General features: G+C 47.9%; 1 protein-coding gene across 2 annotated transcripts in view; it reads left to right on the top strand.

Moving 5' to 3' along the window:
* ANKDD1A (ankyrin repeat and death domain containing 1A) overlaps window positions 1–26,230 on the top strand; it is a 34,579-nt gene that overhangs the window by 2,847 nt on the left and 5,502 nt on the right. The window contains exons 2-12 of one of the 2 annotated variants that reach the window (XM_054042291.1): window positions 8,640–8,743; window positions 10,736–10,834; window positions 11,440–11,538; window positions 13,062–13,166; window positions 14,621–14,719; window positions 15,936–16,034; window positions 18,234–18,332; window positions 19,975–20,073; window positions 21,334–21,432; window positions 22,805–22,903; window positions 25,457–25,552. In XM_054042291.1, coding sequence (XP_053898266.1) covers window positions 8,640–8,743; window positions 10,736–10,834; window positions 11,440–11,538; window positions 13,062–13,166; window positions 14,621–14,719; window positions 15,936–16,034; window positions 18,234–18,332; window positions 19,975–20,073; window positions 21,334–21,432; window positions 22,805–22,903; window positions 25,457–25,552 — 1,097 coding nt within the window. Of the gene's footprint in view, window positions 1–8,542; window positions 8,744–10,735; window positions 10,835–11,439; window positions 11,539–13,061; window positions 13,167–14,620; window positions 14,720–15,935; window positions 16,035–18,233; window positions 18,333–19,974; window positions 20,074–21,333; window positions 21,433–22,804; window positions 22,904–25,456; window positions 25,553–26,230 lie in introns of those variants that run through there. The other variant, XM_054042290.1, reaches the window with a different exon arrangement.

The raw sequence follows: 26,230 nt of genomic DNA, 5'->3' as shown, positions 1-26,230 counted from the left end.
AGCAGCATTAACAATTCATGTAAGCTACCCCCATCTTTCCAAGTAATGCTGGTATTGCCACTTTGGTGAAATGCCCATGTGGTATGGAAACAACTGCCTCATTGACATACCTGATCTAACAGGGTAGGGATAATCCTGCTTCTATGACGACTGAAGCCAGTGCCGAGACTCCCCTTGTCTTCAGTGGGAGCAGCAGGGCCATCCCCTCCGGGATACTACTGTTCCACATTCAGCTTTGTGTTAATCGTGGCTCTGTTGATTTAAAATCTTGGCAAGGTTTATAATATAATCTAGAGAAAGAGAATATATATACACACACACCATATATATAGATGTACGCACAGACTGTATATATAATATAAAATACACTATATATATGAATGTGTATATATAGTTAGCATGGGGACATTTTTAAAGCTGAAGCTCTCTTGCAGTTCGATTGTGTTAGCATTCACTATGCACCCTCTGCTGATGTAAAACAGAAGTGAAGTCAATGGAGCTACATCCATTTACAGAAATTGAGGATTCGGCCCAATATTTCTACCATTCAGGGCCGGCTCCAGGTTTTTTGCTGCCCCAAAGAGCCCCCAAAGGGCCGGAATGCCGCCCCTTACGAAGTGCCACCCCAAGCACATGCTTGGAACGCTGGTGCCGAGAGCCGGCCCAGCTACCATTATCATCTGCCTTTAAAATCCCCAGCGCTCAGCCATGCAGCAGATTTGTCAAAACCATCCATCCGGTTCCGCCATCTGCCCTGCTGTGCATCTCTTTGGCTTGACGGTCAGTTAAGCGAGATGGGGTTAGAGGACAAGCTCCTTACACAGAGTATGATTCGTCCACGTTACATCCCCAAAAGCAGAGCTCTGAAGGTCACGCTGCTTCATAAAAAAAGGCTTTTGTCGTGCCCCAAAATAAGCAAAACTAGAAAGCTGAAGTGCTTCGTATGCTAAATTGATTTGAACCAATTTCTGACACGTTTGTAGCCGTTTCGCTGGTAGGGCACTGTCTGTCTCTCTCATGTGTGACTTGGAAATCTCTCAAACTTTACCCTCACATGCTGTCAGACACTGAGTATTAGTTTGTAACACTGAAACTGGCCGGTTACTGTTTATTGCTTGTATTGCAGTAATGCCCAAAAGCGCCGATCAGGACCCCACTAGTTAAGTGCTGTACAAATGTATCAGACGACATCACCCCTGCCCCAAAGTGTTTATAATCTAATGTAAGACAAGTTGCTTTAATAAATAAATGGGAAGGGTCTGGGAGGATGAAGGTAACCCTGTTAACCTACAGATACACTGGCTAGAGATTTCTTGCTGTTTTGTTGCTATTGGTTTCATTATATAATGGCATGTACATTTCCCCAGACTCCTGTTTTTATTGCATTCGTTGTAAGGTTGATCATAGCTTTCTATAAGGCATTAAACTACATACTCTATTACACATGTAATAGTGACATATGGTAGTTGACGAATACAAATATTGCTTATCTGTAGTGTTTGACAACATCTGTTCTCTTACCTTTTCTGTTATACCACAGACAGCTATAGCCAATTGTTTAATGGATGCAATAAAAGCAGGAATCCAAGAACTATTATCCATCCACAGATATAGTGCTGTAAATGACAAGACAAGGAAACTTGCTGGTATTAAGAGCTGGGGATGAGTTTCTAGGTGACGCCTGAACAAATGTTGACTAGAATGAATCATAAATGACATTGTCCATCTGAAATTCTGACATTCCCAACAACTAAGGAGCGTGCCTTGACAGTTAGTTATGAGCAAGGTATAAATTAGATTTTTCTATTTCCAAATGTGATGCCCAGTTATTCAAAGCAGGTCATGCCTGAGAAGTCCTAGGACAGAGGTAATTCCATGGCAGTCAGTAGGATTGCCTAGGAGCGTAAGGATAATTTACCTGAGTAAGGGCTTCTGGGATCCCTCACTTGTGTGTTTATTCTAACTATTGTCTAGGATTCTCCCTTGACTATCACTTCAGGGCTCGCTGTTGGGACTATGCAGGATTGTCTAACCTCCTATTATTCTTTGGACAATACCATTCAGAGAATTAGAAAGGTGGTCATTGCCGTCAAAGGTAAAGCAAGGACTAGAAATCCCCATTTGTATTTGAAAGCCAGAATGAGGCACATTCTAGGAGCAAAGAGGTATAATTCACGAACCACATGAAGACTCAAGAGCCGGTTAAAACCTGACCATGCTTGATTTGACTAACAGAAACGTTAGAAAACCCAACCTTTCGCCAGGTCTGTCAACACAGATCTTCCCAAAAGTTAAGCTGGACACTGAGTTAGTTACATGGTCCTTGTGCTGTGCAGATGCATCAGAGAATTCACACTTCCTTGGGTGGATTCTTGGATGGGCAAATACTGGCCTACCACATCCTTCATCTTCCTCTTTTCTTCTTGCTGACATGCATGTCCTGAGTCCGCTGTCCATTGTAAGAAGACAGGGGAAAGTAGGTGGAAAGACAGGGAAGAAAATGGTAACATCACACTAATTGTGATGGAAAACCTAGTCCCAAATTCAAGATTAAACCCATTTGGAACAATGGTCCAGGTCTGGAGATGGAACACGTGAAAACTTGAGCCCAGAACTTGTTCCCCCTGTCCAGGTGGGAGGAGGTACAGAGTGGAAGCTGATGCTCATGGCTCAGTCCCATTCCTGCTCAGCCAGCTAGCGGGACTCGAACAGTGCAGAGTTCAGGGAAGGGGGGTTTTGAGGGGAGGCTGCTGTACAATAGATTTGAGGTGGATTCCTTGTCCATCAATGTCAGAGGGGATGATCTGGCCTCTGACGAGGAAGTTCACGAGGCAACATCTGCATCTGAAGTGAAAAAAGCAGCCCCCAGAAAACTGTGAATCCCGAATAGCAGAAGGATGGCAAGGTGGGCCGTTGAGACCATCACTCTATACTAAGCGTTTTCACTGTACTATTAAGGGGCAAAAGAACAGTGCAGAGCGGCCAAGCTGGACCACAATCTGCTGAAACGGGTTTAGTGTCTGAATTAGTAACTTGTCAGAGGAGTTCCATTGGAAGAGCAGGGGCAGAGACAGAATCTGATCAAGGGAAAAAAAACCCTCTGCAAAACGGCCCCAAATGTTTCCTCGATACAAATCCAGCTGTAGAGCGTCTCTGTCAAACACTCTGGAAAGAGGCAGAATCCAGAACTGGGGTTTGATGTCATTAGTTAGCAGGCAACCGGTGTGTTATTCCACAAAGCAGGGAACCGGTGTGATGTGTTAACCCAGTGCCCCGTCTGAAAAGTAAAGCCACTTAACTCGCTCCTAGCGCTGCAGGATTAGTGCAGTTATTCTTAGCAGAAGTGACGTTCGCAATAACCATAGTCTATTAACAGATTTAAAAACTAGTCCCTGCCCATGCTAGGAGATACATAAGGAACCTCTCTGTACAATGCCATGCTGCTGACTCATGTTCGCCCTAAAGCAGTTACTGTTTAATTAAGACAAGGGGCCAGATTCTTATTAATCCTAAGGCCCCTTAACTTTGATCTGGCCATATAAAGAGGCCTTAGAGTGAACATAACTGAAATTTACACTCACTTTAAGACCTCTTTACAGCAGTCTAAAGGAGCCCAGGTGTCAATAAAAAGCAGTCGCTTTCTATTTTAATTACATCTGAAAACTACATTAAAAGAACGTCAAGGTTGCGAAGTCAAGCACTCAGAGGTTAGGATACGCCAGTATTAAGGTTGCCCGTGCAACCTTAATTCAGCCCCTACATGTGCCTATGATACAGTCTTTAACTACAGGAACTCCTCACTTAAAGTCATCCCGGTTAACGTTGTTTCGATGTTAAGTTGCTGATCAATTAGGGAACAGGCTCGTTTAAAGTTGTGAAATGCTCCCTTCTAAGTCACTTGGCAGCCGCCTGTTTTGTCCGCTGCTTGCAGGAAGAGCAGCCCGTTGCAGCTAGCTGGTGGGTGGTTGGAACCAGGGTGGACCAGCAGCCTCCCATCAGCTCCCTCTATCAGCTCCCCAGACCCCAGTCCCCTAAGTTCCCTGTACAGCAGCTGTCCCTCGCCCCACTGCCATGTGCTGCTCCTGCCCTCTGCCTTGGAGCTGCTCCCAGAGACTCCTGCTTGCTATACGGGGGGAGGGGGGAAGAGAGGGGCTAATGTCAGGGTGTCTCCCCCTCCCCCCGCTCCTGCACCCTGCTTACCCCATCTTCCATAAAGCAGGGGGGACACAGGAGGGAGGAAGGGAGCTTCTAGGCAGTAGCTGCGGTCTCAGGTCTCAGCAAGCTGATGTAATTAACAAGGCAGTGTACTTAAGCCTGGGGTCAGCTATTTAAAGGGGAAATGCGCATTTTTTCTCTGACACACAGGGTGTCAAGTATCAGAGGGGTAGCCGTGTTAGTCTGAATCTGTAAAAAGCAACAGAGGGTCCTGTGGCACCTTTGAGACTAACAGAAGTATTGGGAGCATAAGCTTTCGTGGGTAAGAACCTCACTTCTTCTGATGCAAGTAATGGAAATTTCCAGAGGCAGGTATAAATCAGTATGGAGATAACGAGGTTAGTTCAATCAGGGAGGGTGAGGTCCTCTGCTAGCAGTTGAGGTATGAATACCAAGGGTGGAGAAACTGCTTCTGTAGTTGGAAAGCCATTCACAGTCTGTTTAATCCCGATCTGATGGTGTCAAATTTGCAAATGAACTGGAGCTCAGCAGTTTCTCTTTGGAGTCTGGTCCTGAAGTTTTTTTGCTGTAAGATGGCTACCTTTACATCTGCTATTGTGTGGCCAGGGAGGTTGAAGTGTTCTCCTACAGGTTTTTGTATATTGCCATTCCTAGGGTTACCATATTTCAACAATTAAAAAAGATGATGGGAGGAGCCCCGCCCGAGCCCCGTCCCCGTCCTGCCCTAGCCCCGCCCCTGCCCCTTCCACTCCCTCCCACTTCCCGCCCCCTCAGAACACCCAACCCCCCCCCCACTCCTTGTCCCCTGACTGCCCCCTCCTGAGACCTTCCCCCCATCCTAACTGGCCCCCTAGGACCCTACCCCTTACCTGTCCCCTGACTGCCCCAACCCTTATCCACACCCCCACCCCCAGACAGACACCAGGGACTCCCACGCCCCATCCAACCACTCCCCACCCCCTGACAGCCCCCCCCAGAACTCCCAACCCATCTAAACCCCTCTGCTCCCTGTCCCCTGACCGCTCCGATCCCTCTCCCCACTCCTGCCCCCTGACAGCCCCCTCCTGAGACCCCCCCCTCACCTGTACTCTGACTGCCCAAAACCTTACACCCCAAACCCCCAGACAGCCCCACCCCCGAATTCCTGACCCATCCAACCCTCCCCCTGCTCCCTGTCTCTTGACTGCCCCCTCCAGAACCTCCCTGCTGCTTCTCTGACCCCCGGCCCCCTTACTGTGCTGCAGAGCAGCGCGCTCGGCAGCAGGGGGAGGGGAGCAGGGTCGGAGCTCCAGACTGCCGGAGGCCCGAGGCGAAAGGCCGGCCGGCGATCTGCGAATGCAGGGAGGGAGGGGGAGGGAGAGAGAGGAGGGGAGTGGTCTCAAGTTGCAGGGGAGAGGAGCGGGAAATGGAGGAAGGGCTCTGGCTGCCGGAGCCCCGTGCGAGTGGCACGATACGGCCGGCTGCCCTGTCAGCTGCGCGCGTTCTGCATGGGGGGGAAGTCCGGACATTTACAAATTCCCCCCAGACGCTATTTTTAACTCAAAAAAGCTGGACATGTCCGGCAGAATCCAGACGAATGGTAACCCTAGCCATTCCTGATATCTGACTTGTGTCCATTTATCCTCTTGCGTAGTGACTGTCCAGTTTGGCCGATGTAGCAGAGGGGCATTGCTGGCACATGATGGCATATATAACATTGGTGGACGTGCAGGTGAATGAGCCGGTGATGTTGTAGCTGATCTGGTTAGGTTCTGTGATGGTGTTGCTGGTATAGATATGTGGGCAGAGTTGGCATCGAGGTTTGTTGCATGGGTTGGTTCCTGAGTTAGAGTTGTTATGGTGCGGTGCGTGGTTGCTGGTGAGAATATGCTTAAGGTTGGCGGGTTGTCTGTGGGCGAGGGCTGGCCTGCCTCCCAAGGTCTGTGAAAGTGAGGGATCATTGTCCAGGATGGGTGTCTAGGAAGTGGACCTCCCGTGTAGATTGGTCCAGGCTGAGGTTAATGGTGGGGTGGAAGCTGTTGAAATCATGGTGGAATTCTTCCAGGGTCTCCTTCCCATGGGTCCAGATGATGAAGATGTCATCAATGTAGCGTAGGTAGAGAAGGGGCGTGAGAGGACGAGAGCTGAGGAAGCGTTGTTCCAGGTCAGCCATAAAAATGTTGGTATATTGTGGGGCCATGCGGGTGCCCATAGCGGTGCCACTGGTCTGGAGGTATATATTGTCACCAAATTTGAAATAATTGTGAGTGAGGATAAAGTCACAGAGCTCAGCAACAAGCTGTGCTGTGTCATCATCAGGGTTACTGTTCCTGACAGCTTGTATTCCATCTGTGTGTGGGATGTTTGTGTAGAGAGCCTCTACATCCATGGTGGCTAGGATGGTGTTTTCTGGGAGGTCACCAATGCATTGTAGTTTTCTCAGGAAATCAGTGGTGTCACGGAGATAGCTGGGAGTGCTGGTGGCGTAGGATCTGAGTAGGGAGTCCACATATCCAGACAGTCCTTCAGTGAGAGTGCCAATGCCCGAGATGATGGGGCGTCCAGGATTTCCAGGTTTGTGGATCTTGGGTAGTAGATAGAATAACCCCGGTCGGGGCTCTAAGGGTATGTTGATTTGTTCCTGTGTTAGCGTAGGGAGTGTCCTGAGTAGATGGTGCAGTTTCCTAGTGTATTCCTCAGTGGGATCTGAGGAAAGTGGCCTGTAGAATTTGGTATTGGAGAGTTTTCTGGCAGCCTCCTTCTGGTAGTCAGACCTGTTCATGATGACAACAGCACCTCCTTTATCAGCCTCTTTGATGATAATGTCAGGGTGGTTTCTGAGGCTGTGGGTTGCATTGCGTTCTGCACGACTTAGGTTATGAGGCAAGCAATGTTGTTTTTCCACAATTTCTGCCTGTGCACGTCGGCGGAATCATTCTATGTATAGGGTGTGTGTGTCTCTGTCTGCCCTCCCTCCTTTCCACTTCCTTGTAGAGTGTTGTGAGAATTAACCCTTGAGGGCTCAGTCAATTGCTAGTTCATTTAGCGGTAAGGCATTCCCTGGGAAATATCCCACCCTCTGACTCCTCCACCTCAACCAAGCTTCACAATCATCATCACTGTGTACAGGACTGGCTCCAGGCACCAGCTTGCCAAGAACCCTGGAGCCAGCCCTGACTGTGTACCAGTATTAAATTGTTTGTTTAAAACTTATACTGCGTGTGTGTGTGTGTATATATATATATATATACATATATATATACAGTCTTTTGTCTGGTGAAAAAAATTTCCCTGGAACCTAACCGCCTCATTTACATTAATTCTTATGGGGAAATTGGATTCGCTTAACATCGTTTTGCTTAAAGTCGCATTTTTCAGGAACATAACTACAACGTTATGTGAGGAGTTCCTGTACATGATCACATTCAAAGGCACATCCCTGACAACAGGGTGACCCCCTGCCAAATTCCAAGCCCCTGCTCCAAAGCATGGAGGCGCTAGAGGTTCTCAATCAAATGATTGTAAGAATTTTTTGAACGTGGGCAAAACGCTGTATTTTTGCCCCCAATCTCATTCTCAGAGCAGCTGGACTGTTCTTGCTGAAACTTTCCCCAATATATTTCAGACTAAACTCTTAAAAGTTTGGCAAAGTTATAAGCAATTAGAAACAGGGTCTTCTAATGGGAAGTGTCGGTTAACCTTAACTAATGTGTTATTAGTGGCATTTCCTAGAAAAGGAAGCGTGGGGTTATAGCGGAGATACGGGACTGGGGATGAAGAGGGGAGGAGGCTTATTTCCATCTCTACCGCTGACCTGCTGAGGTGACCTTGGGCAAATCACATGAGCTTTCTGTGCCTCAGTTTCCCCAGCAGCAAAATGAAGGTAGTAAGACAATTACAGAGTGACGGAACAAACAACAGCCGAGGGAGAGCAAGATTGGGATGTGTGGGAAAGAAAGAATGGATGTGTTTGCAGCTGAGGTTTGCAAAGAACAGGAGATGTGTTCTTCATGGCAGAAACTGCAGAGGAGAAGGCCCTTGCGCCTACAGGGAGGAGACTGTGTGGAGGGACAGAGGAGGCCAGTGCTAACTGATAGTGGGAGCCAAAGGGAACTGGAGAGACAAGATAGGCAAGAGCAAGCCCGTGAGGCAGGTTTTGAAACCAGGAAGGCAATTTCAGTCTGGCTCCTGAAATGGATGAGAAGCCGGTGGAGCTGGAAGAGGACTGGGGTGCCGCATTCATGCTTCTGTACATGTGGGACGGCAGGGAGCAGCATTGTGCACACACTGAAGTCTGGAGGGCTGGGACTTCAGCAGGCAATAGGAGAGGTAGACACCTAGCCAGTGAATTATCCTTCCTAATGCCCATTTATAATGAGTGAGTGAGATGCAGGAAACGTTCAGCAGGAACGGCAATTACTTCTTGCTTCTGCTCAACACCACCACTTACCATATTGCCTGTCTTGTCTTTTCTCGTGCTTCAGTGCTTCATTCAGAAAAAGAATTCCACGATGCAGCAAAGCGGAACGACATAGCCAGGATGCAAGAGCTCATCAGGACAAGGGTTAACGTCAAAGCCAAAAACAATGTAGGTGCCTTTTGCTTTCTAGCTGCAGAGGGGACCCTCGGAGCTGCAGCCAGTTAACATCCAAACTGTGTCTCCAGACACAAAAGAACGTTACTCTCCTCATTAGTTGCTCCTCTGGGCAAAGTGTAAAAGCACCAACCCAGGGCCAAGTAGTCAATGGTAGAGCACATTCTTCAATGCATTGAAATCCAGAGAGTTGCACCCTGTATCAAAGTTGCTGCCCCAGCGCGACCCCTCCTGGCTGGAGCATCTTTGCCTCAGTTTCCCCCGCTGTCCTTTGGCCTACTGCAGCCATAACAGTGTCCTAGCTCTCCGGCCACAGCACTTTGCAAAGAACGGCCCCTTCTGGGGTCACAGAGTCCTTCCCCGAAGTCTAACACATGTAAACAGAACCAAACCTTTAGCCTGGCTAGGCTCAGTTGACAGCCATCTTGTCACAGACGTGCTGCTGCTGCTCTGTGCCAACCCCCTGTCTAGCTACAGGCTTCTGTGCCTTGGTGAACCCTGTGGGCACAGGGGCTGGCACACTCCCCCCTCACTCAAGGGTTCAGGCAGGCTACAGCTCCTCAGGGCCCCTGGCCCCACTCAGGCTCCGGCTCACCCCCTGGAGTAGCCTGTCTGCTCCTCTCAGCATTGTTCAGGCTGCTTCCCAGAGAGAGGAAACTCTCCACTCCACCTCACTTCACATCTTGGTCTCCCCCCTGCCAACTGGTGGGGAAAAAACCAGTTCCCCTCTCACCCAGCTGGACTTTATCTCTAATTAGGCCTGGCCCATCCTCCAGGAGCACCCAGCCTGGTTAATTGGCCTCTTGGGCCCATATTAACCCTTTCACAGCATGTATGGCGCAAACACCCACGGCACACGGCCTAAAAGGATTTGAAAGCTGTGAACACTGTGGAATGAGAGGAGTTGATTAGGGTGATTCTGAGGGGCTATAACTAAAAATGACGTCGAGTCTCAGGAGGTTTACTACTAGTGAAGGTTGCTTCAGTCTCCCTGGGTGATGATGCACAGAGTATGTTGCAGCTACAAAGACAGGCTTTGATCCCACACTCCTCACGTACTCAGGACTCCCCCTGCACTGGTCAGCAGAGTTGTGGGAAATTTGCGTGCACAACGAATTCAGACTTGTGGCCATACTTAAAGATTTGTTCCATCCATCCCTCTATTCAGGTTCTGCCATAGCTCTCCTCAGTGCAGAATCTGAGCACCTTGTTCTTTGGACGGTACCACTCCTTTTATGGGTGGGCTTTTCCAATATGTGCCCAGGCCCCCATTCCAGAGCACGAGAACCCATTGGGGCTCTGCATGAACAAATGGGTCCCTCCCAAATATTTACAGAAATGCTTTGGAAAATTATCCCTGAAGCCCATAGGTTGAGATTGTCCCTAACTTTGTTTCCCTTCAGAGAGATCTCATGCATTTACCATTAGTCCTACTTGAATCATAGAATATCAGGGTTGGAAGGGACCTTAGGAGGTCATCCAGGCCAACCCCCTGCTCAAAGCAGGACCAATCCCCAGACACATTTTTGCCCTAGATCCCTAAATAGCCCCCTTGAGGATTGAACTCACAACCCTGGGTTTACCAGGCCAATGCTCAAACCACTGAGCTATCCCTCCCCCCTGCTTACTTCCAACTCACTCTTGTTTTTAAAACAAAGACTTAGATTCCTCACACTATAGAGCTATATTGGCCCAAAGACCCCAGTGGCTCGATCCTACAGTCCTTGCATTGCAATGGGAGCTTTGCCTGCATTTAGATTCCAGGGTCTGGCCCTGAACCTGCAAAATCCCGGGTGTCCACTTGCCCTTCGTCCTCGGTTTCATTACAGTACCATATGGTGCAAGATGCATTGTGGTGAGTGAATACGCACCGTGGGTGAAATCCTGGCCCCTTGGAGGCAATAGGAGTATTGCCATTGACTCCGCTACAGTGGGATTTCACCCTGTGCTTGTATCCACCTTCCCGTTCCCTTTCCTCCTTTCCAGACAGACAGGACTGCTCTGCACTGGGCCGCTGGAGCCGGGAACGAGCAAGCCGTGCGGCTGCTGCTGGAGCACGAAGTCCCGGTGGACGACAAAGACAGTGTATGAGTGTGACTCTCCTTTGCAGCCTGTTGTAGGTTGTCTGCAGAGGTTGGGGCCGGGGGATTTGTCCTACATTTAATGTAGTGCTGGGAGAAGGCAAGGGATCAGGCTTGGAGGCAGCATGGGCATCAGCCATGCAAGCTTCCTTCTGACTGTGTCTCAAAGCACTAGGGGTGAGAAGGTCCATGAAATCCTTCACCTCTCTGCTGAGGCTGTGAACCAGGCTGCCTGGGAGGACCAGCTCAGTTGGTGGTTTATGGGACTCGTCTGCTAGATAGTGAATGGAGCCCAGCAAATCAAGCCAGCAGACGGGAATAACTTTCTGTCAGTGGATATGAGATGCCAGCCTAGAGGCAAAAGGCTGCTTACCAGTCACTGATGCAGCTTGCACCCAGAGCCGGGGTCCTGGTGAGGAGACAGGGAGCTGGGCCAGAAAATGGGGAAACACTGAAACACTTTGTTTATTTATTTTTTACCTCCATTCAAATTTCCTTTGACATTCTGAAGACCGATGACCCGCTGCAATGTTTGGGGGAGCGGGCGGGGCAGGGAAGGGACGGGCTATCACCAGAAGGGTGGAAATGGCTCTGTTTCCTTTGGCACAGTTTGGAATGAACGCACTCCTCCTCTCTGCTTGGTTTGGCCATCTGCGCGTTCTTCAGATCCTCGTGAACGCCGGTGCCAAGATCAACTGTGTCAATAAGGTGAGGCAGCTTCCTCATGCGTCCTGACGCCAGCTATTCATTGCCAGTAGGTGACAGGGAGAGAGAGAGGCGAGGGGGAATTTCAAACTCGTCTGCTGTGTGTGATTACAGCGGGGAAAACCTGGGAGTGCTGAGAAAGCAGGAACCAGGAAATGCCTAGAAAACCTGACCCTTGGAAGCACTGCGGGGCTGTCTGCACAGAGGAAACTGTTGCTTTTGAGCGTCCGCACAGAGCGTGGTACTTGTACCCATACCAGTGTCTTCTGAAGCATCTGTCTCATAGTTCTAGTGGCATTACTCCTCTTACATGATTCCATTGCTCTCCGTGGGTGTTCGGATCTTATAGTTCATTTCTGTAATATTATAAGAAGAATATATCCATGGGCTTAAATCGAACTACAGCCCTTCCTCCCTGCCATGGGCAATAAATTCCTCCAGATCTCTCAGCGGTCGAATATGTGTAGCAAACCCAGGGGAATATGACAGTCCGTATTCTGTGCTGTATCACTGCTTTTGAGAGACGTGATCGAGTGTCGTATCGCTGCTGCCGCATTCCCCCATACCCAGACTCAAGCCAGCTGTGAAGGAAGGTCACTTCCCAGAGGAGTGTTATAAAATGAATTCATGCTACATTATGTCACGGTTATGGTGTTTGCACACGCTGGCTGCTCTGGTAATGAGGGTGTGACACGCAGGAACGTCTGTAAGAGGTCGAGTTACAAACATCTGGAGAATGGAGGTTGTTCGTAACTCTGAAATGTTCCTAACTGAACAAAACATTCTGGTTGTTCTTTCAAAAGTTTACAACTGAACATTGACTTAATACAGCTTTGAAGCTTTACTATGCAGAAGAAAAATGCTGCTTTCCTTTTACTTTTTTTAGTAGTTTTCATTTAACACTTCCGGTTCCGAAGGAGGTGTGTGGTTGACTGGTCAGTTTGTAACTCTGGCGTTCATAACTCTGAGGTTCTACTGTACTAAGAAATCAGCAGTAGGTCTGTTTAAAAATCAACCTCCGTTGGGCCAGAGCACATCGGTTCTTAGAAGCAGTGAGCAGCCATCTACAGCACAAGCTGACCTAGGTGCCAGATGGGTTTTCTAACCGGAACAAGCTCAGTGGTTCTCAAACTGGGGTTGCCGCTTGCGTAGGGAAAGCCCCTGGTGGGCTGGGCCAGTTTGTTTACCTGCCGGGTCCGCAAGTTCGGCGAATCCCGGCTCCCACTGGCCGCGGTTCGCTGCTCCAGGCCAATGGGGGCTGCAGGAAGCGGCTCGGGACAAGGGATTTGCTGGCCGCCGCTTCCCGCAGCCCCCATTGGCCTGGAGCAGCGAACCGCGGCCAGTGGGAGCCGCGATCGGCCGAACCTGCGGACCCGGCAGGTAAACAAACCGGCCTGGCCCTCCAGGGGCTTTCCCTACACAAGCGGCAGCCCCAGTTTCAGAACCACTAAACAAGCTGTTTAAAAAAAAAATCAAACAATTTAGCGGCTGATTCAGTAAACAAGTATGGTTTCTTCCCTCTGCAGAATGGCAGGAACCTGCTGCACTGTGCAGCTCAGAGAGGTCACATCAAGGTGATGGAGTTCATTATGGAGGACCTGGAGGACGTGCATGTGGATAAGACAGACAAGGTAGCAAGATGCTGGACCACTTTCAGTTTCCTAGGGCCTGATCTTGCTCCATTGGCATTAATGGGAACATTCCCATGGACTTCAACAGGAGCAGGATCAAGTCCTCGGGGCCAGATTTTGCGCTCAGATGCACACAGAGGGCAAATCTGGGTTGCGGCTTTAAGAAGAACATAGCAGGGTTGACTCCTCGTTCACACCCAGATTCTTGATACCTTTACTCATGTTAAATAGCACCTCGCTTTAACAACACTGTACAGCTAGTAAAGTCAATGACACCACTCATGGAGTAAGGTACTAGTCAACATGGGCAAGTGAGAAGACCAGGCTTCAATTCCCAGATCTGCCACTAGTTTGTTGGGTGACCCTGGGCAAGTCACTTCCCTCTCTGAGCCTCAGTTTCCTCATCTGTAAAATGAGGATAATGATACTGACCTCATTTGTGAAGTGCTTGGAGATCTATGGATGAAAAGTGCTATGTAGGAGCTAGGGATTATTAATATTAAGGGTATCACACTCCAACCTCTGGTTCTCAAGCAAAGGCCTGCAGCAGGAGGTGAATCTTCCGTCCCATCTCCATGGTGATTTGACTCTGGCTCCAGTCAGTAGAGAATTCTACAGCCAAGAGTCCTCAGCTAACGCCCTCTCTCCCACACTAGTCCCTTGGAGTTTCAATCCAGGTTCCATTAATTGAAGCCTGCTCCCCTAACATAGCTGATGCAGTGGGGACTGGGTAATAGTTTCCTTTTCTTATTATTATATCTCCCACAGGTCTTTTACTGATTGATTGCTGCCGATGCGTTCAAGCGGCAGGCCTCTTTTTCAATCTGTTAATAAAGAAAGCACTTGCATTCACAAGGCAGAACTCCAGCCCCACATTCCGCCTTCCTGCACGCAGAATCCTCACTGATGTCAAGAGCAGCTCTTTCTTCCCTTACCACACACTTCCTGCAGTGATCCATTCACTTTGCTGCTCAGAAAAAGTGGGTCGAACATGCAAATTACCTTTAGCCGAAACCTTTATTAAAATAAATGACTCACCAGATAACTGATGCTGCAGATCGTTTTCCTTTTCTCTTTTTTAAACTGTAGTTTCCTGGTGATAAACCTTTTACTTTCCCCTCTTCCTGTAAAATAAATACTGAGATTAACTTGCCATTTTATTGTGCCAGATGAAACCAAAGTACACCAAACTGTTCGTACCCGGGGGTGGTTCAGATCAGCTTGTTTCTATAGGATCACCTCCAAATTTAAAACAAAAAACGTTTTGCTCTTGGTGGTTTATACTATTACCTTTGAAGTACAGCACTAATACCTGGGGGTTGAAATACAACCAGCCTGTCAGGATGGGAGTATTCACAAAGACATTATTTTTGGGCCTTTAGCAAAAATCATGGTGTTTGTGCTTTCCCAGTTTTCCACATTTCTTCTTTCTTTCTTTTTTCTTTTACCTAAAGATGGACAAGACGGCGTTTCATCTGGCTGCAGAGCACGGGAGGTTAGAAGTGGTGGAGTTCTTGATTGGGTCAGGTTGTAGTCACAGTGTTAAAGACAAGGTATGGAAACCAAAAGCCGTTGAACAGGGCCAGAGAAATGTAAACGTGGACTAGATGGTTCAAAGAAGAACAGGAGTACTTGTGGCACCTTAGAGACTAACAAATTTATTAGAGCATAAGCTTTCGTGGACTACAGCCCACTTCTTCGGATGCATAGAAGTGGGCTGTAGTCCACGAAAGCTTATGCTCTAATAAATTTGTTAGTCTCTAAGGTGCCACAAGTACTCCTGTTCTTCTTTTTGCGGATACAGACTAACACGGCTGTTACTCTGAAACCTGTCATAGATGGTTCAAGGGACTGTTAATGGGATATGGAGCTGGGGGGCTGGCTGAAATCTAGCACAGGTGGGTTGTGAGCATAAGCTCATCAGCTGGTCGCACAGTGGTCTGCAGTGTCTTGCCAAGGAAATTTCCTCCCGTCTGTTTGCCCTCCAAGTACACCACCGTAGTGGGGCAAGGACAGGGTTGACACTCTTCCCTGAGCTTTCTGGATGTCATAACTCTAAGATACATTGCGATGAAGCTGCAACCTGACTACCGGAAAAAGCCGTCCCATTGGCTTGTCGCGGGTAGACAGTAGGCCCCTACTGGGGAGAAGGACACTGGGATTTCTATCCTTGGGCCCAGACTGAGAGGAATGACAGATGAAAGGATCATCAGTTCAGTCATCTAGATCAAGGAACGTACATGCTCCTACCATTTTCTGAACATTAGGGGCGCTCCTGTATTATGGTGATGGGAGGTGTCTCAGTAACTAGACAGATAAAGGAGACAGAAGACATTTGCCCCATTCAGAGAAGGTCCATGAGACCCATGCGCCATCATTCTGTAGTGCGGAATCTGAAGCATTACTGACACTACAGTGATAACAAGATCCTACAGCAATGGGGGACTGATACATGTGTTCCATAACAGTAATAATTAACATAAGCTTTCTTGGGCTACAGCCCACTTCATCGGACGCATAGAATGGAACATATAGTGAGGAGATATATATACATACAGAGAACAGTCTCCTAGACCTCCCTTTGATGTACTAAAGCATCTTTATCAGAATTTGATCTTTTTTTTCTTAAATGATGATTAACACATAAGACACTGACTACAGGGTTTGCGGTCAGACTAAATCACCCTAAATATTGGTTTGCAGAGAGTTGCTTTGTCTGAGTATTCGATCATGCAGTTTATTTACACACAAAGCAATGTTTATTTGCAGGAAAAGAACACAGCCCTACATTTAGCTGCTAAAAATGGGCACCCCACGGTGCTGCAGAAGATTGTAGAAATTGGACTGGATCTAGAAGAAAAGAATATGGTGAGTGCAAAACAAACCAGACCAGAGCGTCCCTTTCATCCTTAGAGGTGATCTCCCACACCAGCTGATTTAACCAACCCTACTGGCCAGGACTGATGGGGACTGTATCTAGAACAAGTTTATGTAACTATCTGGTTTTATTTAAAATGCACTGATCCAAAGTGCTGGGCATGTATACAGAATATCGGTGAAAGACAAAATACCTGTTGGACCAACAGCCAAGACCAAAATCCCTCATTGTGACACTTATTTATCTTCTCACCCCTGCATATTCGGGATGTCTCAACAGCTAATGAATTTTGTTTTAAAATAAATCTTGCTGAAACAATGTTGCCTTAGTCACTGAACAAATCACCCTTCTATCTGAGATCTTTCTCTCTACAGCTGAACAACGGAAGAGTCTGAGATTGGAACATAGTTAAGGCTTTCTGGTTTTTTGAGATTTATGCATTTCATTTTGGGTGTTTATTTTCTTAGCAATTTTTGATTTTTATGTAATGTCCAAAAATCAGGGGAGATTCAGGGCTTTCTCTTTGTATATACAGAGTAATGAGTAATCTCTTTGTAGTGTTCCCTAGTGCAATGACATAGTACTGTTTCAAACAGCACTATGTTAAAGCATGTTAGGGAACCTTTAGTGCACGCCAGCAGGGTCTACATGGACCAATTAATGTGCAACACATTAGGGTGCTTCAGAAATCATGCTCCCATAGTCCGCGTTACTGCTCCATGTAGACAAGCCCTTAGCTACAAGGGTTACCATACGTTCGGATTTTCCTGGACATGTCTGGCTTTTTGGTCCTCAAATCCCCGTCCGGGGGGAATTGCCAAAAAGGCGAACATGTCCGGGAAAAGGCCGTCATCCCTGCTCCAGTCCCCTGCTTACCTGAGCGGCTCCGGCAGGCTGCGAGCTGCAGGTGGATTCCCCGCTGCGGCGGTGGCTGCTGCTGCTCCCCCCAGACACCTCAGCTCTGTGTAGCTGAAGAGCCGAGCTGCCCGAGCGCTACCGGCTTCACGGTTTGCCGGGCAGCCCCCAGAGCCGCTGCGCCCCTGGCCGGGCGTTTCCCCAGCGCAGCTGGAGCCCGGGAGGGGAAGCGCCCGGCTGGGGGCGCAGCGGGTCTGGAGGTCAGGGGGTTGCCCGGCAAACCGTGAAGCTGGTAGCGCTCGGGCAGCGGTTTCGCGTGGCTGGGAGGGAGGAGGGGGAATGCGGGGCGCTCAGGGGAGGGGGCGGAGTTGGGGCGGGGACTTTGGGGATGGGGCGGGGAAGGGGCGGGGCCAGGGCCCCGTGGAGTGTCCTCTTTTTTAAAACCTTAAATATGGTACCCCTATACAAGGAAGCATTTCTGCTCTTTATTGGATAAACAAAAACAAAAAAGAAATCAGTATTGGGGGCATTTTGTCGGTTAAAACCTAAAATCAGAAGACCTAAACATAGTTAAAACCCTGGATAGCAAATACTGGCTCAGTAAAGTCCTTAGCAATTGCAGGGCACACTACTAGTTAAGTTTATCAGGGTTCCTCTTATATCCTATTTAACGCTCTCTTTGCAAAGTAAATAAGATTCTGGTAAAGTGACATTTGATACTTCCTGGGATTTGATACTCCCTGGGAGTATATGTTTTAATTATTTTATTATAGTGTGTTCTTGTTGATGCACAAAAATATCTTTAAATCACATTAAGATTGTGACCTTAATTAATCAAAGCTAGTAAATTACAGGGTTAGGGATGGAGTCCTTTTCAAACTCACTCTTTTGTGCCTCGGTAGAATTGCACTAGCTAGTATGTGTGGGTAAAATCACTTTGCTTGCAGACCCTGGGGCAGATGGGTTAAAGAACAGTGTATTAGATACGACGGATCAGAACATTCAGAGTGCCAAGCTGCACGCAAAACTCCCACTGCAGTCTGTACGGAGTGAGGCCTTCGCTCTATTGTTAGTGTGTGTGTGTTAATTTCCTTCCTTTTCCTAACTGTAGTCTGGAGTGAGAATGAATCCCTGGTCCTTAGAACCATGATTTTAACATATCAGTGATTCGTAAGACGAGCTGCCAAAGAAGACCAAGTTAATGAATGGACTCTCCTACCGCACAGCTGTGGCTTGTCCTTCCCTATGAAACAGAGAGTGACACTTGCTTTATTAAAGGCTCTCATAGCCTAAACTAGCATGCCCATGTCAAGCTTGTTCTGCTGTGTTTCCAGGAAGGTCTGACTGCTCTGCACTTGGCTGCGGAGGGAGGCCACTACAACTGCGTGAAACTCCTCTTGGAAGCTGGTTGTGACGTTAATGCCCAAACCCAGGTGAGCAGGAACAGTCTGAAGATTATTCTGTCTCTGAGCACTTCACGTTTGTGCTACTTGTAGCAACTGTGTGGCTGGCACAGCCGCAGTGCACATGCAGGGCTCATCTCCATTCACCTTCTGGAATGCCACTTCGGTTAATAAAGTATCAGTGCAGAGTGGAAAAGCCATTTGCCCAAAGGCTAGGCCTCAAACACTTGAATGTGAGCCGCTTTGCCCAGAAGGTCCCGGCGCAGGCAGTTGCCGTTATGGTATTTTGTCTACACGTACTCTGGAATTTGTAGTAAGATCTCACTTTCAGTCCCAGCTTTGGTGGGTCATTGGCTGCCTGTTATTCTGTCACCAAACACAGACTGACTGGTTTGCTACAGTGGACGCCCTACCTCCACAGGAATTCTCTTAGCTCTGGTCTACACTACGAGTTCAGGTCGAATTAGCAGCGTTAGATCGATTTAACCCTGCACCCGCCAAACGACGAAGCCATTTTTGTCGACTCGAAGGACTCTTAAAATCAATTTCTGTACTCCTCCCTGATGAGGGGATTAGCGCTGAAATCGACATCGCCGGGTCAAATTTGGGGCAGTGTGTGGTAATCTGCCTTCTCAAGGGACAGTGCAGCTGGGAACCAGCCAACAGATCAGGCACTTCTTCCGTGCCAGGCCAAAGGGAGCAAGCAAGCCATCTTTTTGTCATGTAAAGTCTGGCCCAGGGTGGGAGAATTGTTCACCACCAATTAAACTGAAGTTCCCTTCATGGGGATGGAATCTAAGGCCTGGTCTACACTGGGGTGGGGGATCGACCTAAGATACGCAACTTCAGCTATGAGAATAGCATACCTGAAGTCAACGTATCTTAGTTCGACTTACCTCCCGTCCTCACGGCGCGGGATCAACGGCCGCCACTCCCTCGTCGACTCCGCTTCCGCCTTTCACCGCGGTGGAGTTCTGCAGTCGATGGCAGAGTGACCGGGGATCGATTTATCGCATCTACACTAGACGCGATAAATCGATCCCCAATAGATCGATCACTACCCGCCGATCTGGTGGCTAGTGAAGACATACCCCAATAGTGCTGTAGCATCAGGCTGATTGAACAGGTATCGTCTTCCCTCTGAAAACACGCACTGTCTGAGAGAAGAGGACAGCCCATCAGGACAGAGAGATATGAGACTATTACAGGGAAAAAACAACACCCAGCGAAAGATCATTAGGGTTTTCTGAAGGATAAGGGGGCAATTGGGAGATGGCGAAACTCATCTGAATTTTGTATCTTAGAGAAGATTCCCTCTGAACGGGTCAGTCCTCCATGCCTTGTACCTCCCCAACTCCTGATTTCACTGCAGGGCATGAGCAATCGAGGCCATTCAACCAAATAGTTGCATTCCCATGTGAAAGTGGTTATGGCTTTGGTTGTGGAGCTAGCCAGTTGAAATCTATCATCCTAGTATTGTCGTGTCCTTAACTGTGTGCACTGATTTCCCCCCTTCTCCCCAGAGGAAGGAATGCAGGGAGAACTCTTGGGGTGGCCTCTAAAACAACTGGGATCACTGGGAAGCAGAATGAGCAGAGGCCCCGCTGGAAATATGTCCTTTGGCTTGATAAAAGGTCCCGACTAATATCGGCCGTGTTGCTGTCTTTCTCAGAAAGCGATGACCTGCCTTCATTATGCAGCTCTCCATGGCTATGAAGACATGGCCAGGGTCCTTATTGATGCAGGAATCTACATAGATGCAGTTAATCATGTAAGTCATATTAAATAGCTTGAATCATTGATGAACAGATAGCGCCGAATTCCAGCTTTCTTTCGGCTTGGCAAAAAAATACAGGGCTCAATTCAACACTGCAAAAGTAAGTATTGCTGCGAGCCCGTATTGTGGCTAATCACAGCACTCCATTCAGCCAAGGCAAGATTTGTGTGGGGGAGAACATGTCCTCTGATCCTGGGCCCTGCCTGAGAATGCTCCTTGGCAGCTCAATTATGGAGTGCTTACCATATGGAGGGTCCCTTCATGTCGGGGAGCTAGAATTGGGTAGAAAACTGCTCCCTCAGTCTGTGTGCACCTGTGCATAGACTATCGCCAGCCATTGTCAGGAGAGCTGGGTTCCAAGAAAGCAGAGTTCAGTTGCTGGTTGTGTTTCATATGACAACAGTAGCTGCAAGCTTGTTCCCAGGGACTTCAGCAGGAAGAAGGCTAAGCCTCGCCGTACATCATTCCCTTGTAGAACCTGGAACAATCCTGGCTGTGGTTTATACGTTTAAGCCAAAGGCTGCGTGAATGGAAGTTAAGTTTCAGAAGTAGCCATTGTGTTCTGGCCAAGATGCCCTTGCTGTTAGGAATTGGGACGTGGGCTGTCTGGCCTAGTGGGCAGAGCAGGCATCCAGGTCAGAAAATGGAAGTGGGGGTAAGAGCCAGAGTCAACTGCCAAGTCCCAGAGCTAGGGGGTTGAGCCAGAATCAGGACCAGTAATCAAAGGTAAGGATCGGAGCTGGGGTCAGATACCAAATGCCAGAGCCAAGGGTTGAGCCAGAAGTCAGAGCCAGGGGGCAGAGCCAGGATTGGTAGCCAATGGTCAGGAGCAAGGTGAAAGGGCAGGAATTGGAGAGTGACAAGGATCAGACATGGAGCAGGAGCAAGGCGGGAGCTAGGAGTGAGGAGCAGGTCAGGAACAGGGCTGGATCAGGATTGCAGGAGGCAGGCAAGAGCAGGGGCCAACGTCTGCACAGCTGCTCAAACAGCCCACGTGGCTCACTTCCTGGCATAGGTAGCAGGTATGAGCCAAACGGGCAGCTGCAGGCCTTGGGGGCTCTGATTGACTTTCCAGGTTTAACAAGATGGTGCTTTGCCCATCTCCCTTAGTGCTGACAAATGAGTGTCAGCAAGCCATGGCCCCCACGGCCCCAGGATGTAGACCTGCATCCTTGGATCCTTACATTGTGTGTGAGCTAGACACCCCAATGCCTTTTCCCCCTCATATGCAAGTAATGCACCTTCTTCCCGCAGCAAAATGCATCAGCTGTGCACATTGCAGTGCTGCAGAACTTCCCAGCCATCGTTAAACTCCTCATCGACACAGAGTGCAACCTGGACATCCCGGATAACGTAAGGCTGGGAACCCTTCCATCTCTGAGCCGTGAACCACATTAACCGAGGTTTTAAATCAGCCAGTTCTGAGCAGGGGTGGGGGAAAGAACAACGCTTTTAAATGTGGAAAACGTGGACGTTCAGCTCTTGAAACGTGAAAATGGCTGAATTGTTCACATTTTCCAAGCAAACGCAGGGCCCGACCCCGCAAGTGCTCTCTGTGCTTGGAATTCCTGTTGAGTTCTTTGGGTGATTGCTACACAAAGTTTACCGAGTCAACCCCTCACCTCTGAGCTGTACACAAAGAGAGAGAATTTCAGCACAGAAGGATATTTTGAGACAGTTCAGAATGACTGAAAATGGGGGGTAAGGATGGATTTGGTTGGCTCTCAGTCAAAATTGTGGTCTCACTAATGACGAGTCTGTAACACAAAAAGAGCTGTATAACCTAGCATTTGATTTTAGTTATTGTTCATTCTACTCTTGCAGTTATCTCAATGCACGCTTGCTTGCTTCATGCCTGCGTCAAATTGCCACATTATTTTGTTTGGTTTCTTTTAAATTTCCTGGGATTTTCCAGAAGTCCTTGAGTATGAAAGAAAAAAATTACAACAATGATATCCATATTGACCTGTGGCCTTACGTGCCATAGAATGTAATGACTATTGGCGCTGGCTCCAGTTGGCCAAGGTGTTTTGTTGCTGCTGTGGTCATTGCCTATGGACGGCACTTAGAGCAGATTCTCCATTTCCTGGGCATCTCTGCTTGATTCACAGGGTTTAAAAAATTTCCTTCCAATAGTCCCAAAGGTGCTTTGTGTAATACAACAAGTTCATCCATCTTTAGGCTGAAATATGTACCGTCGAGGACTTCCTAGTGCTGGTACCAGACCAGGCCATTGTTATTTCTGAATGGCTCTAGCAGTTCACTGTGGGCCCATTCCAGTTGATGGGAGAGTTCCATTGACATTGAATGGGCATGAGGGAGAACAGAACGTGCTCCTCTGTACACACTTAGCATTGTCTCGCAGTAGAATCATAGAATATTAGGGTTGGAAGAGACCTCAGGAGGTCATCTAGTCCAACCCCCTGCTCAAAGCAGGACCAACCCCAACTAAATCATCCCAGCCAGGGCTTTCTCAAGCTTGGCCTTAAAACCTCTAAGGATGGAGATTCTACCACCTCCCTAGGTAACCCATTCCAGTGCTTCACCACCCTCCTAGTGAAATAGTGTTTCCTAATATCCAACCTAGCCCATCCCCACTGCAACTTGAGACCATTGCTTCTTGTTCTGTCATGTATTGTTATAAATGGCCATATTTCTTCCAATCATTCCTGGCCAGCATTTCCTCCCAGGTATTTCAACTTGCTTCTGCTTTCTTTTTACACAGAGGCAGCAGACACCACTCCATATCGCTGCAGAACACGGGAGACAAGACATAGCTGAGATGATTCTCATAGCAGGAGTTAACTTGAAGTTAATTGATAAGGTAAACAGCCTTAGGGATGGGATAGATGCGTGGGGATTTGGAGGAAAGACATGTTTTGTTTGATCTCAGCCCATGAGTAAAACTGACAGTGTTATTAACATACAAACATTTTCAAGGAATAAACAGTTAAAATAATGCTTTTTTATTGGGGGGGGGGGGGAGTGTTCAATTTTGAAGGGGATGTGAATGATTCTTAGAAAAGTACAGGGTAGTTCACTCTTTGCTATGCAGAGTTCTCAGACCCAACTCCTGCTACTGTAGGGTGACCAGATGTCTCGTTTTGAAAGGGACAGTCCCATTTTTTGGTACTTTTTCTTATATAGGCGCCTATATATACCCCCCACCCCCTGTCCCGCTTTTTCACAGTTGCTATCTGGTGACCCTATGCTATTGCCATATATTTTCACTTATACTAACCGAACAGTGTTATTCTGTAGCGATCATAAATAACAAATTATAGGGATTATAGTGCAAAGAAACATTTTAATGGGTAAAAAAATAAAAGATCCAGTGTGTGTAGATCTGAAATACCCAGCAGTCAGTGCTCTGCTTGCTGGGGAGAAAAAAGAAACCCCAGAACTCCAATTAACTAAAAGAATTTTAAGAGCACCTGGCAAATTCTGCTCTTTGTTCTGAGAGTGTAGCTGGGCATATTTGCATTTGTGGGGGAAAAACTCAAGCGCATTCAGCCACAGGTTAGTATCAGAGCTACAATTTGCTATGAAGTTAAACCGCAGCACGTTTTATAAACCAAAACTAAATCCAATGACTTAGCCTTAGGTACTGAACCAAAATAAATGTTTGTTGTTGCCACCATCGGGCAGCTCTTAGAAGGAGAGCAGTGGCTCTCAACCTTTCCAGACGACTGTCCCCCTTTCAGGAGTCTGATTTGTCTTGTGTCCCCCCAAACTTAAAAACGACTTGCTTCCAAAATCAGACATAAAAATACAAAAGTGTCACCGCTCACCGTTACTGAAACATCGCTGACGTTCTCATTTTTACCATAGAATTATAAAATAAATCAATTGGAATATAAATAGTGTACTTGCATTTCAGCGTATTGTAGATAGAGCAGTGTAAACAAGTCCTTGTCTGTATGAAATTTGAATTGGTACTGACTTCGCTAGTGCTTTTTATGTAGCCTGTTGTAAAACTAGGCAAATATCTAGATGAGTTGATGTACCCCCTGGATGACCTCTGTGTCCCCCCAGGGGTACACGTACTCCTGGGTGAGAACCACTGAACAAGAGGAAGACACTGCACAGGGAAAACATGCTTGCTAAATTGAAGACATTTTATCCCCAGTACAAAGTGAGAACTCTTCATTACCAAAAAGCCAGTCCCAACACAGAATTCCTCTCCTGGTATGCTGCATTTATTTCTGATAACAGATAGATAGATAAGATAGACAGATATGTATTCCAGTCCCATTCCTCTCTATCTATGCACAGTTCATACAATACACTGGTCATACATTAATAGTCAAACTGACCTGTGTCGTTTTCTAGGAGATGGTTTCTGTTCATACACGTACTGCAGAAATTTGTGGGATTACACGGATCAGTTCAGATCCATACACCTCGGTGAATCTGTTGGACAAAGGGCCGTAGTTCGTCTCAGACTTAACATGTAGTACTGAGTTGTGCCCTCGGAGACACGGGTGCAAGCGTTCGGTACTCCGTGGATGTGCTTTGAAGCCCCTGTTCTCTAAGTGGTGAGATCAGAGACATTTAGAGCCAAGTTGTGGTTGCTCCTGCCTGATGCAGTGGGGAGAGGGCACGCAGAGAGGGCATGGTTGCTGTCGTAGAGAGGCATAGGGAACCTGGTTCTGGGCGGGGCACAAGGCAATTAGCAAAGCTACCACAGCTCCCAGAGCAGAAGAGACGGCGAGCAGTGAGTGGCATTCAGCATCTAAAGGGACAGATGACCGGCTGGGTTGGGGGAGTGGCTAGAACCTGCCCCATGCATTTAGTGCTCAGTGGTGCAGCATGTGCCATTTTGAGACTCCCTCTAGCACCCCCTGCAGGCACTAGGCTTGCAATGCACCCAAATCCACCTTGCCTATATCAATGATTGCTGATCCCCTTAATGTGGCTTCTGTAAACCCTGCTCCTGTAACAACAGGTAAAAATAATTATGCTTTAATCTCTTAAAGAGCTGGGAATAAAGTAATGGCGGATCACATTTGTCTATCACCAGTAGTAATTGCGGTGTTTCAGCTCCCACATATGATGGACGATCCAATCACTGCAGATGGATGAAATGGAAGGATGGTCCAATGGTTAAGGTGCTGGGCTAGGACCTGGGTTCAAGTCCCAGCTCCACCCCAGACTTCTTCTGTATCCTCTTAGACGTCACTTTTGTCTTTCTGGGCCTCAGTTTCCCTTCCGTAAACTGGGGATAATAGCATAATCCCTACCACAAAAGTACATTAAAGACTGGGAGGTGCTCAAAGACTGTGATGACGGGGGGAGGGGTCAGATTAGTCTCGAAAATAGAGAAATGGCGAATATACATTTTGGACACCATTTTTTTTTTCCTTCTTAATTTCAGCAAGGAAAAACATCCCTGGATGTAGCTGCCCGGGGGAACCATATCAACTTGGCGGACATGATTATCAAAGCGGATCGGTTTTACAAATGGGAGAAGGTAGGCAGCATACACTGAGCCGAGTATCCTTAAAAACATCCTTTATACGAGACAGTTCTCTGTGCTTATCGGTATGAGGGGAAGAGAAATGCAGCTGATCCCACGGCAAAGAGCGCTCTGTTTTCATCGTCCACTTAAAAAACCAACAACAAAGCAGCCCACAACTGTACCACAGACTTTGCTTATTAATATAGGAGTCCCTGCTGTTAAATATCCTGGCTGCACTGGGAGGAAGGGAGGCCGGATTTTCACAGATATTTAGTTAGCTAAAGATCAGTGGGAGTTTATAAAGCACTTAAGCAGGTTATGCGTCTAGCCCCCATTGAAAGTCAAAGGGAGTTAGACACTGTCACAACTCCAGTCAAGCGCCCCCTCTTGGCCACTCACCAGACTGCTGTGAGGGGATCCCACCAGTGAATCCCCCCTCATGTTTTAAGCCTCTGGAGTCTGAATAGATCCCAGGCGCTGTTCCTATCTTGGGGTCCCTAGGCACGCTCTCGGGATCATCTATTCAGCAGCCCCTCCTAAGAGCCGAGACCTCACAGTCCAACTGCTTAGTCTCTGGAACCAATGCTAACCCCCAAGATATGCTCATAGCGTAACACCTTCTCCCAAAACTCCTGCTGCGTGAGCATTCTGGCTCTAATTTACTGCTCGCAGGGACATGTGCTAGGTGTA

Source organism: Malaclemys terrapin, chromosome 10 (assembly GCF_027887155.1).
Source record: "Malaclemys terrapin pileata isolate rMalTer1 chromosome 10, rMalTer1.hap1, whole genome shotgun sequence".
Classification (NCBI taxonomy): Eukaryota; Metazoa; Chordata; order Testudines; family Emydidae; genus Malaclemys; species Malaclemys terrapin.
This window is presented reverse-complemented; position numbering and strand designations above follow the sequence as displayed.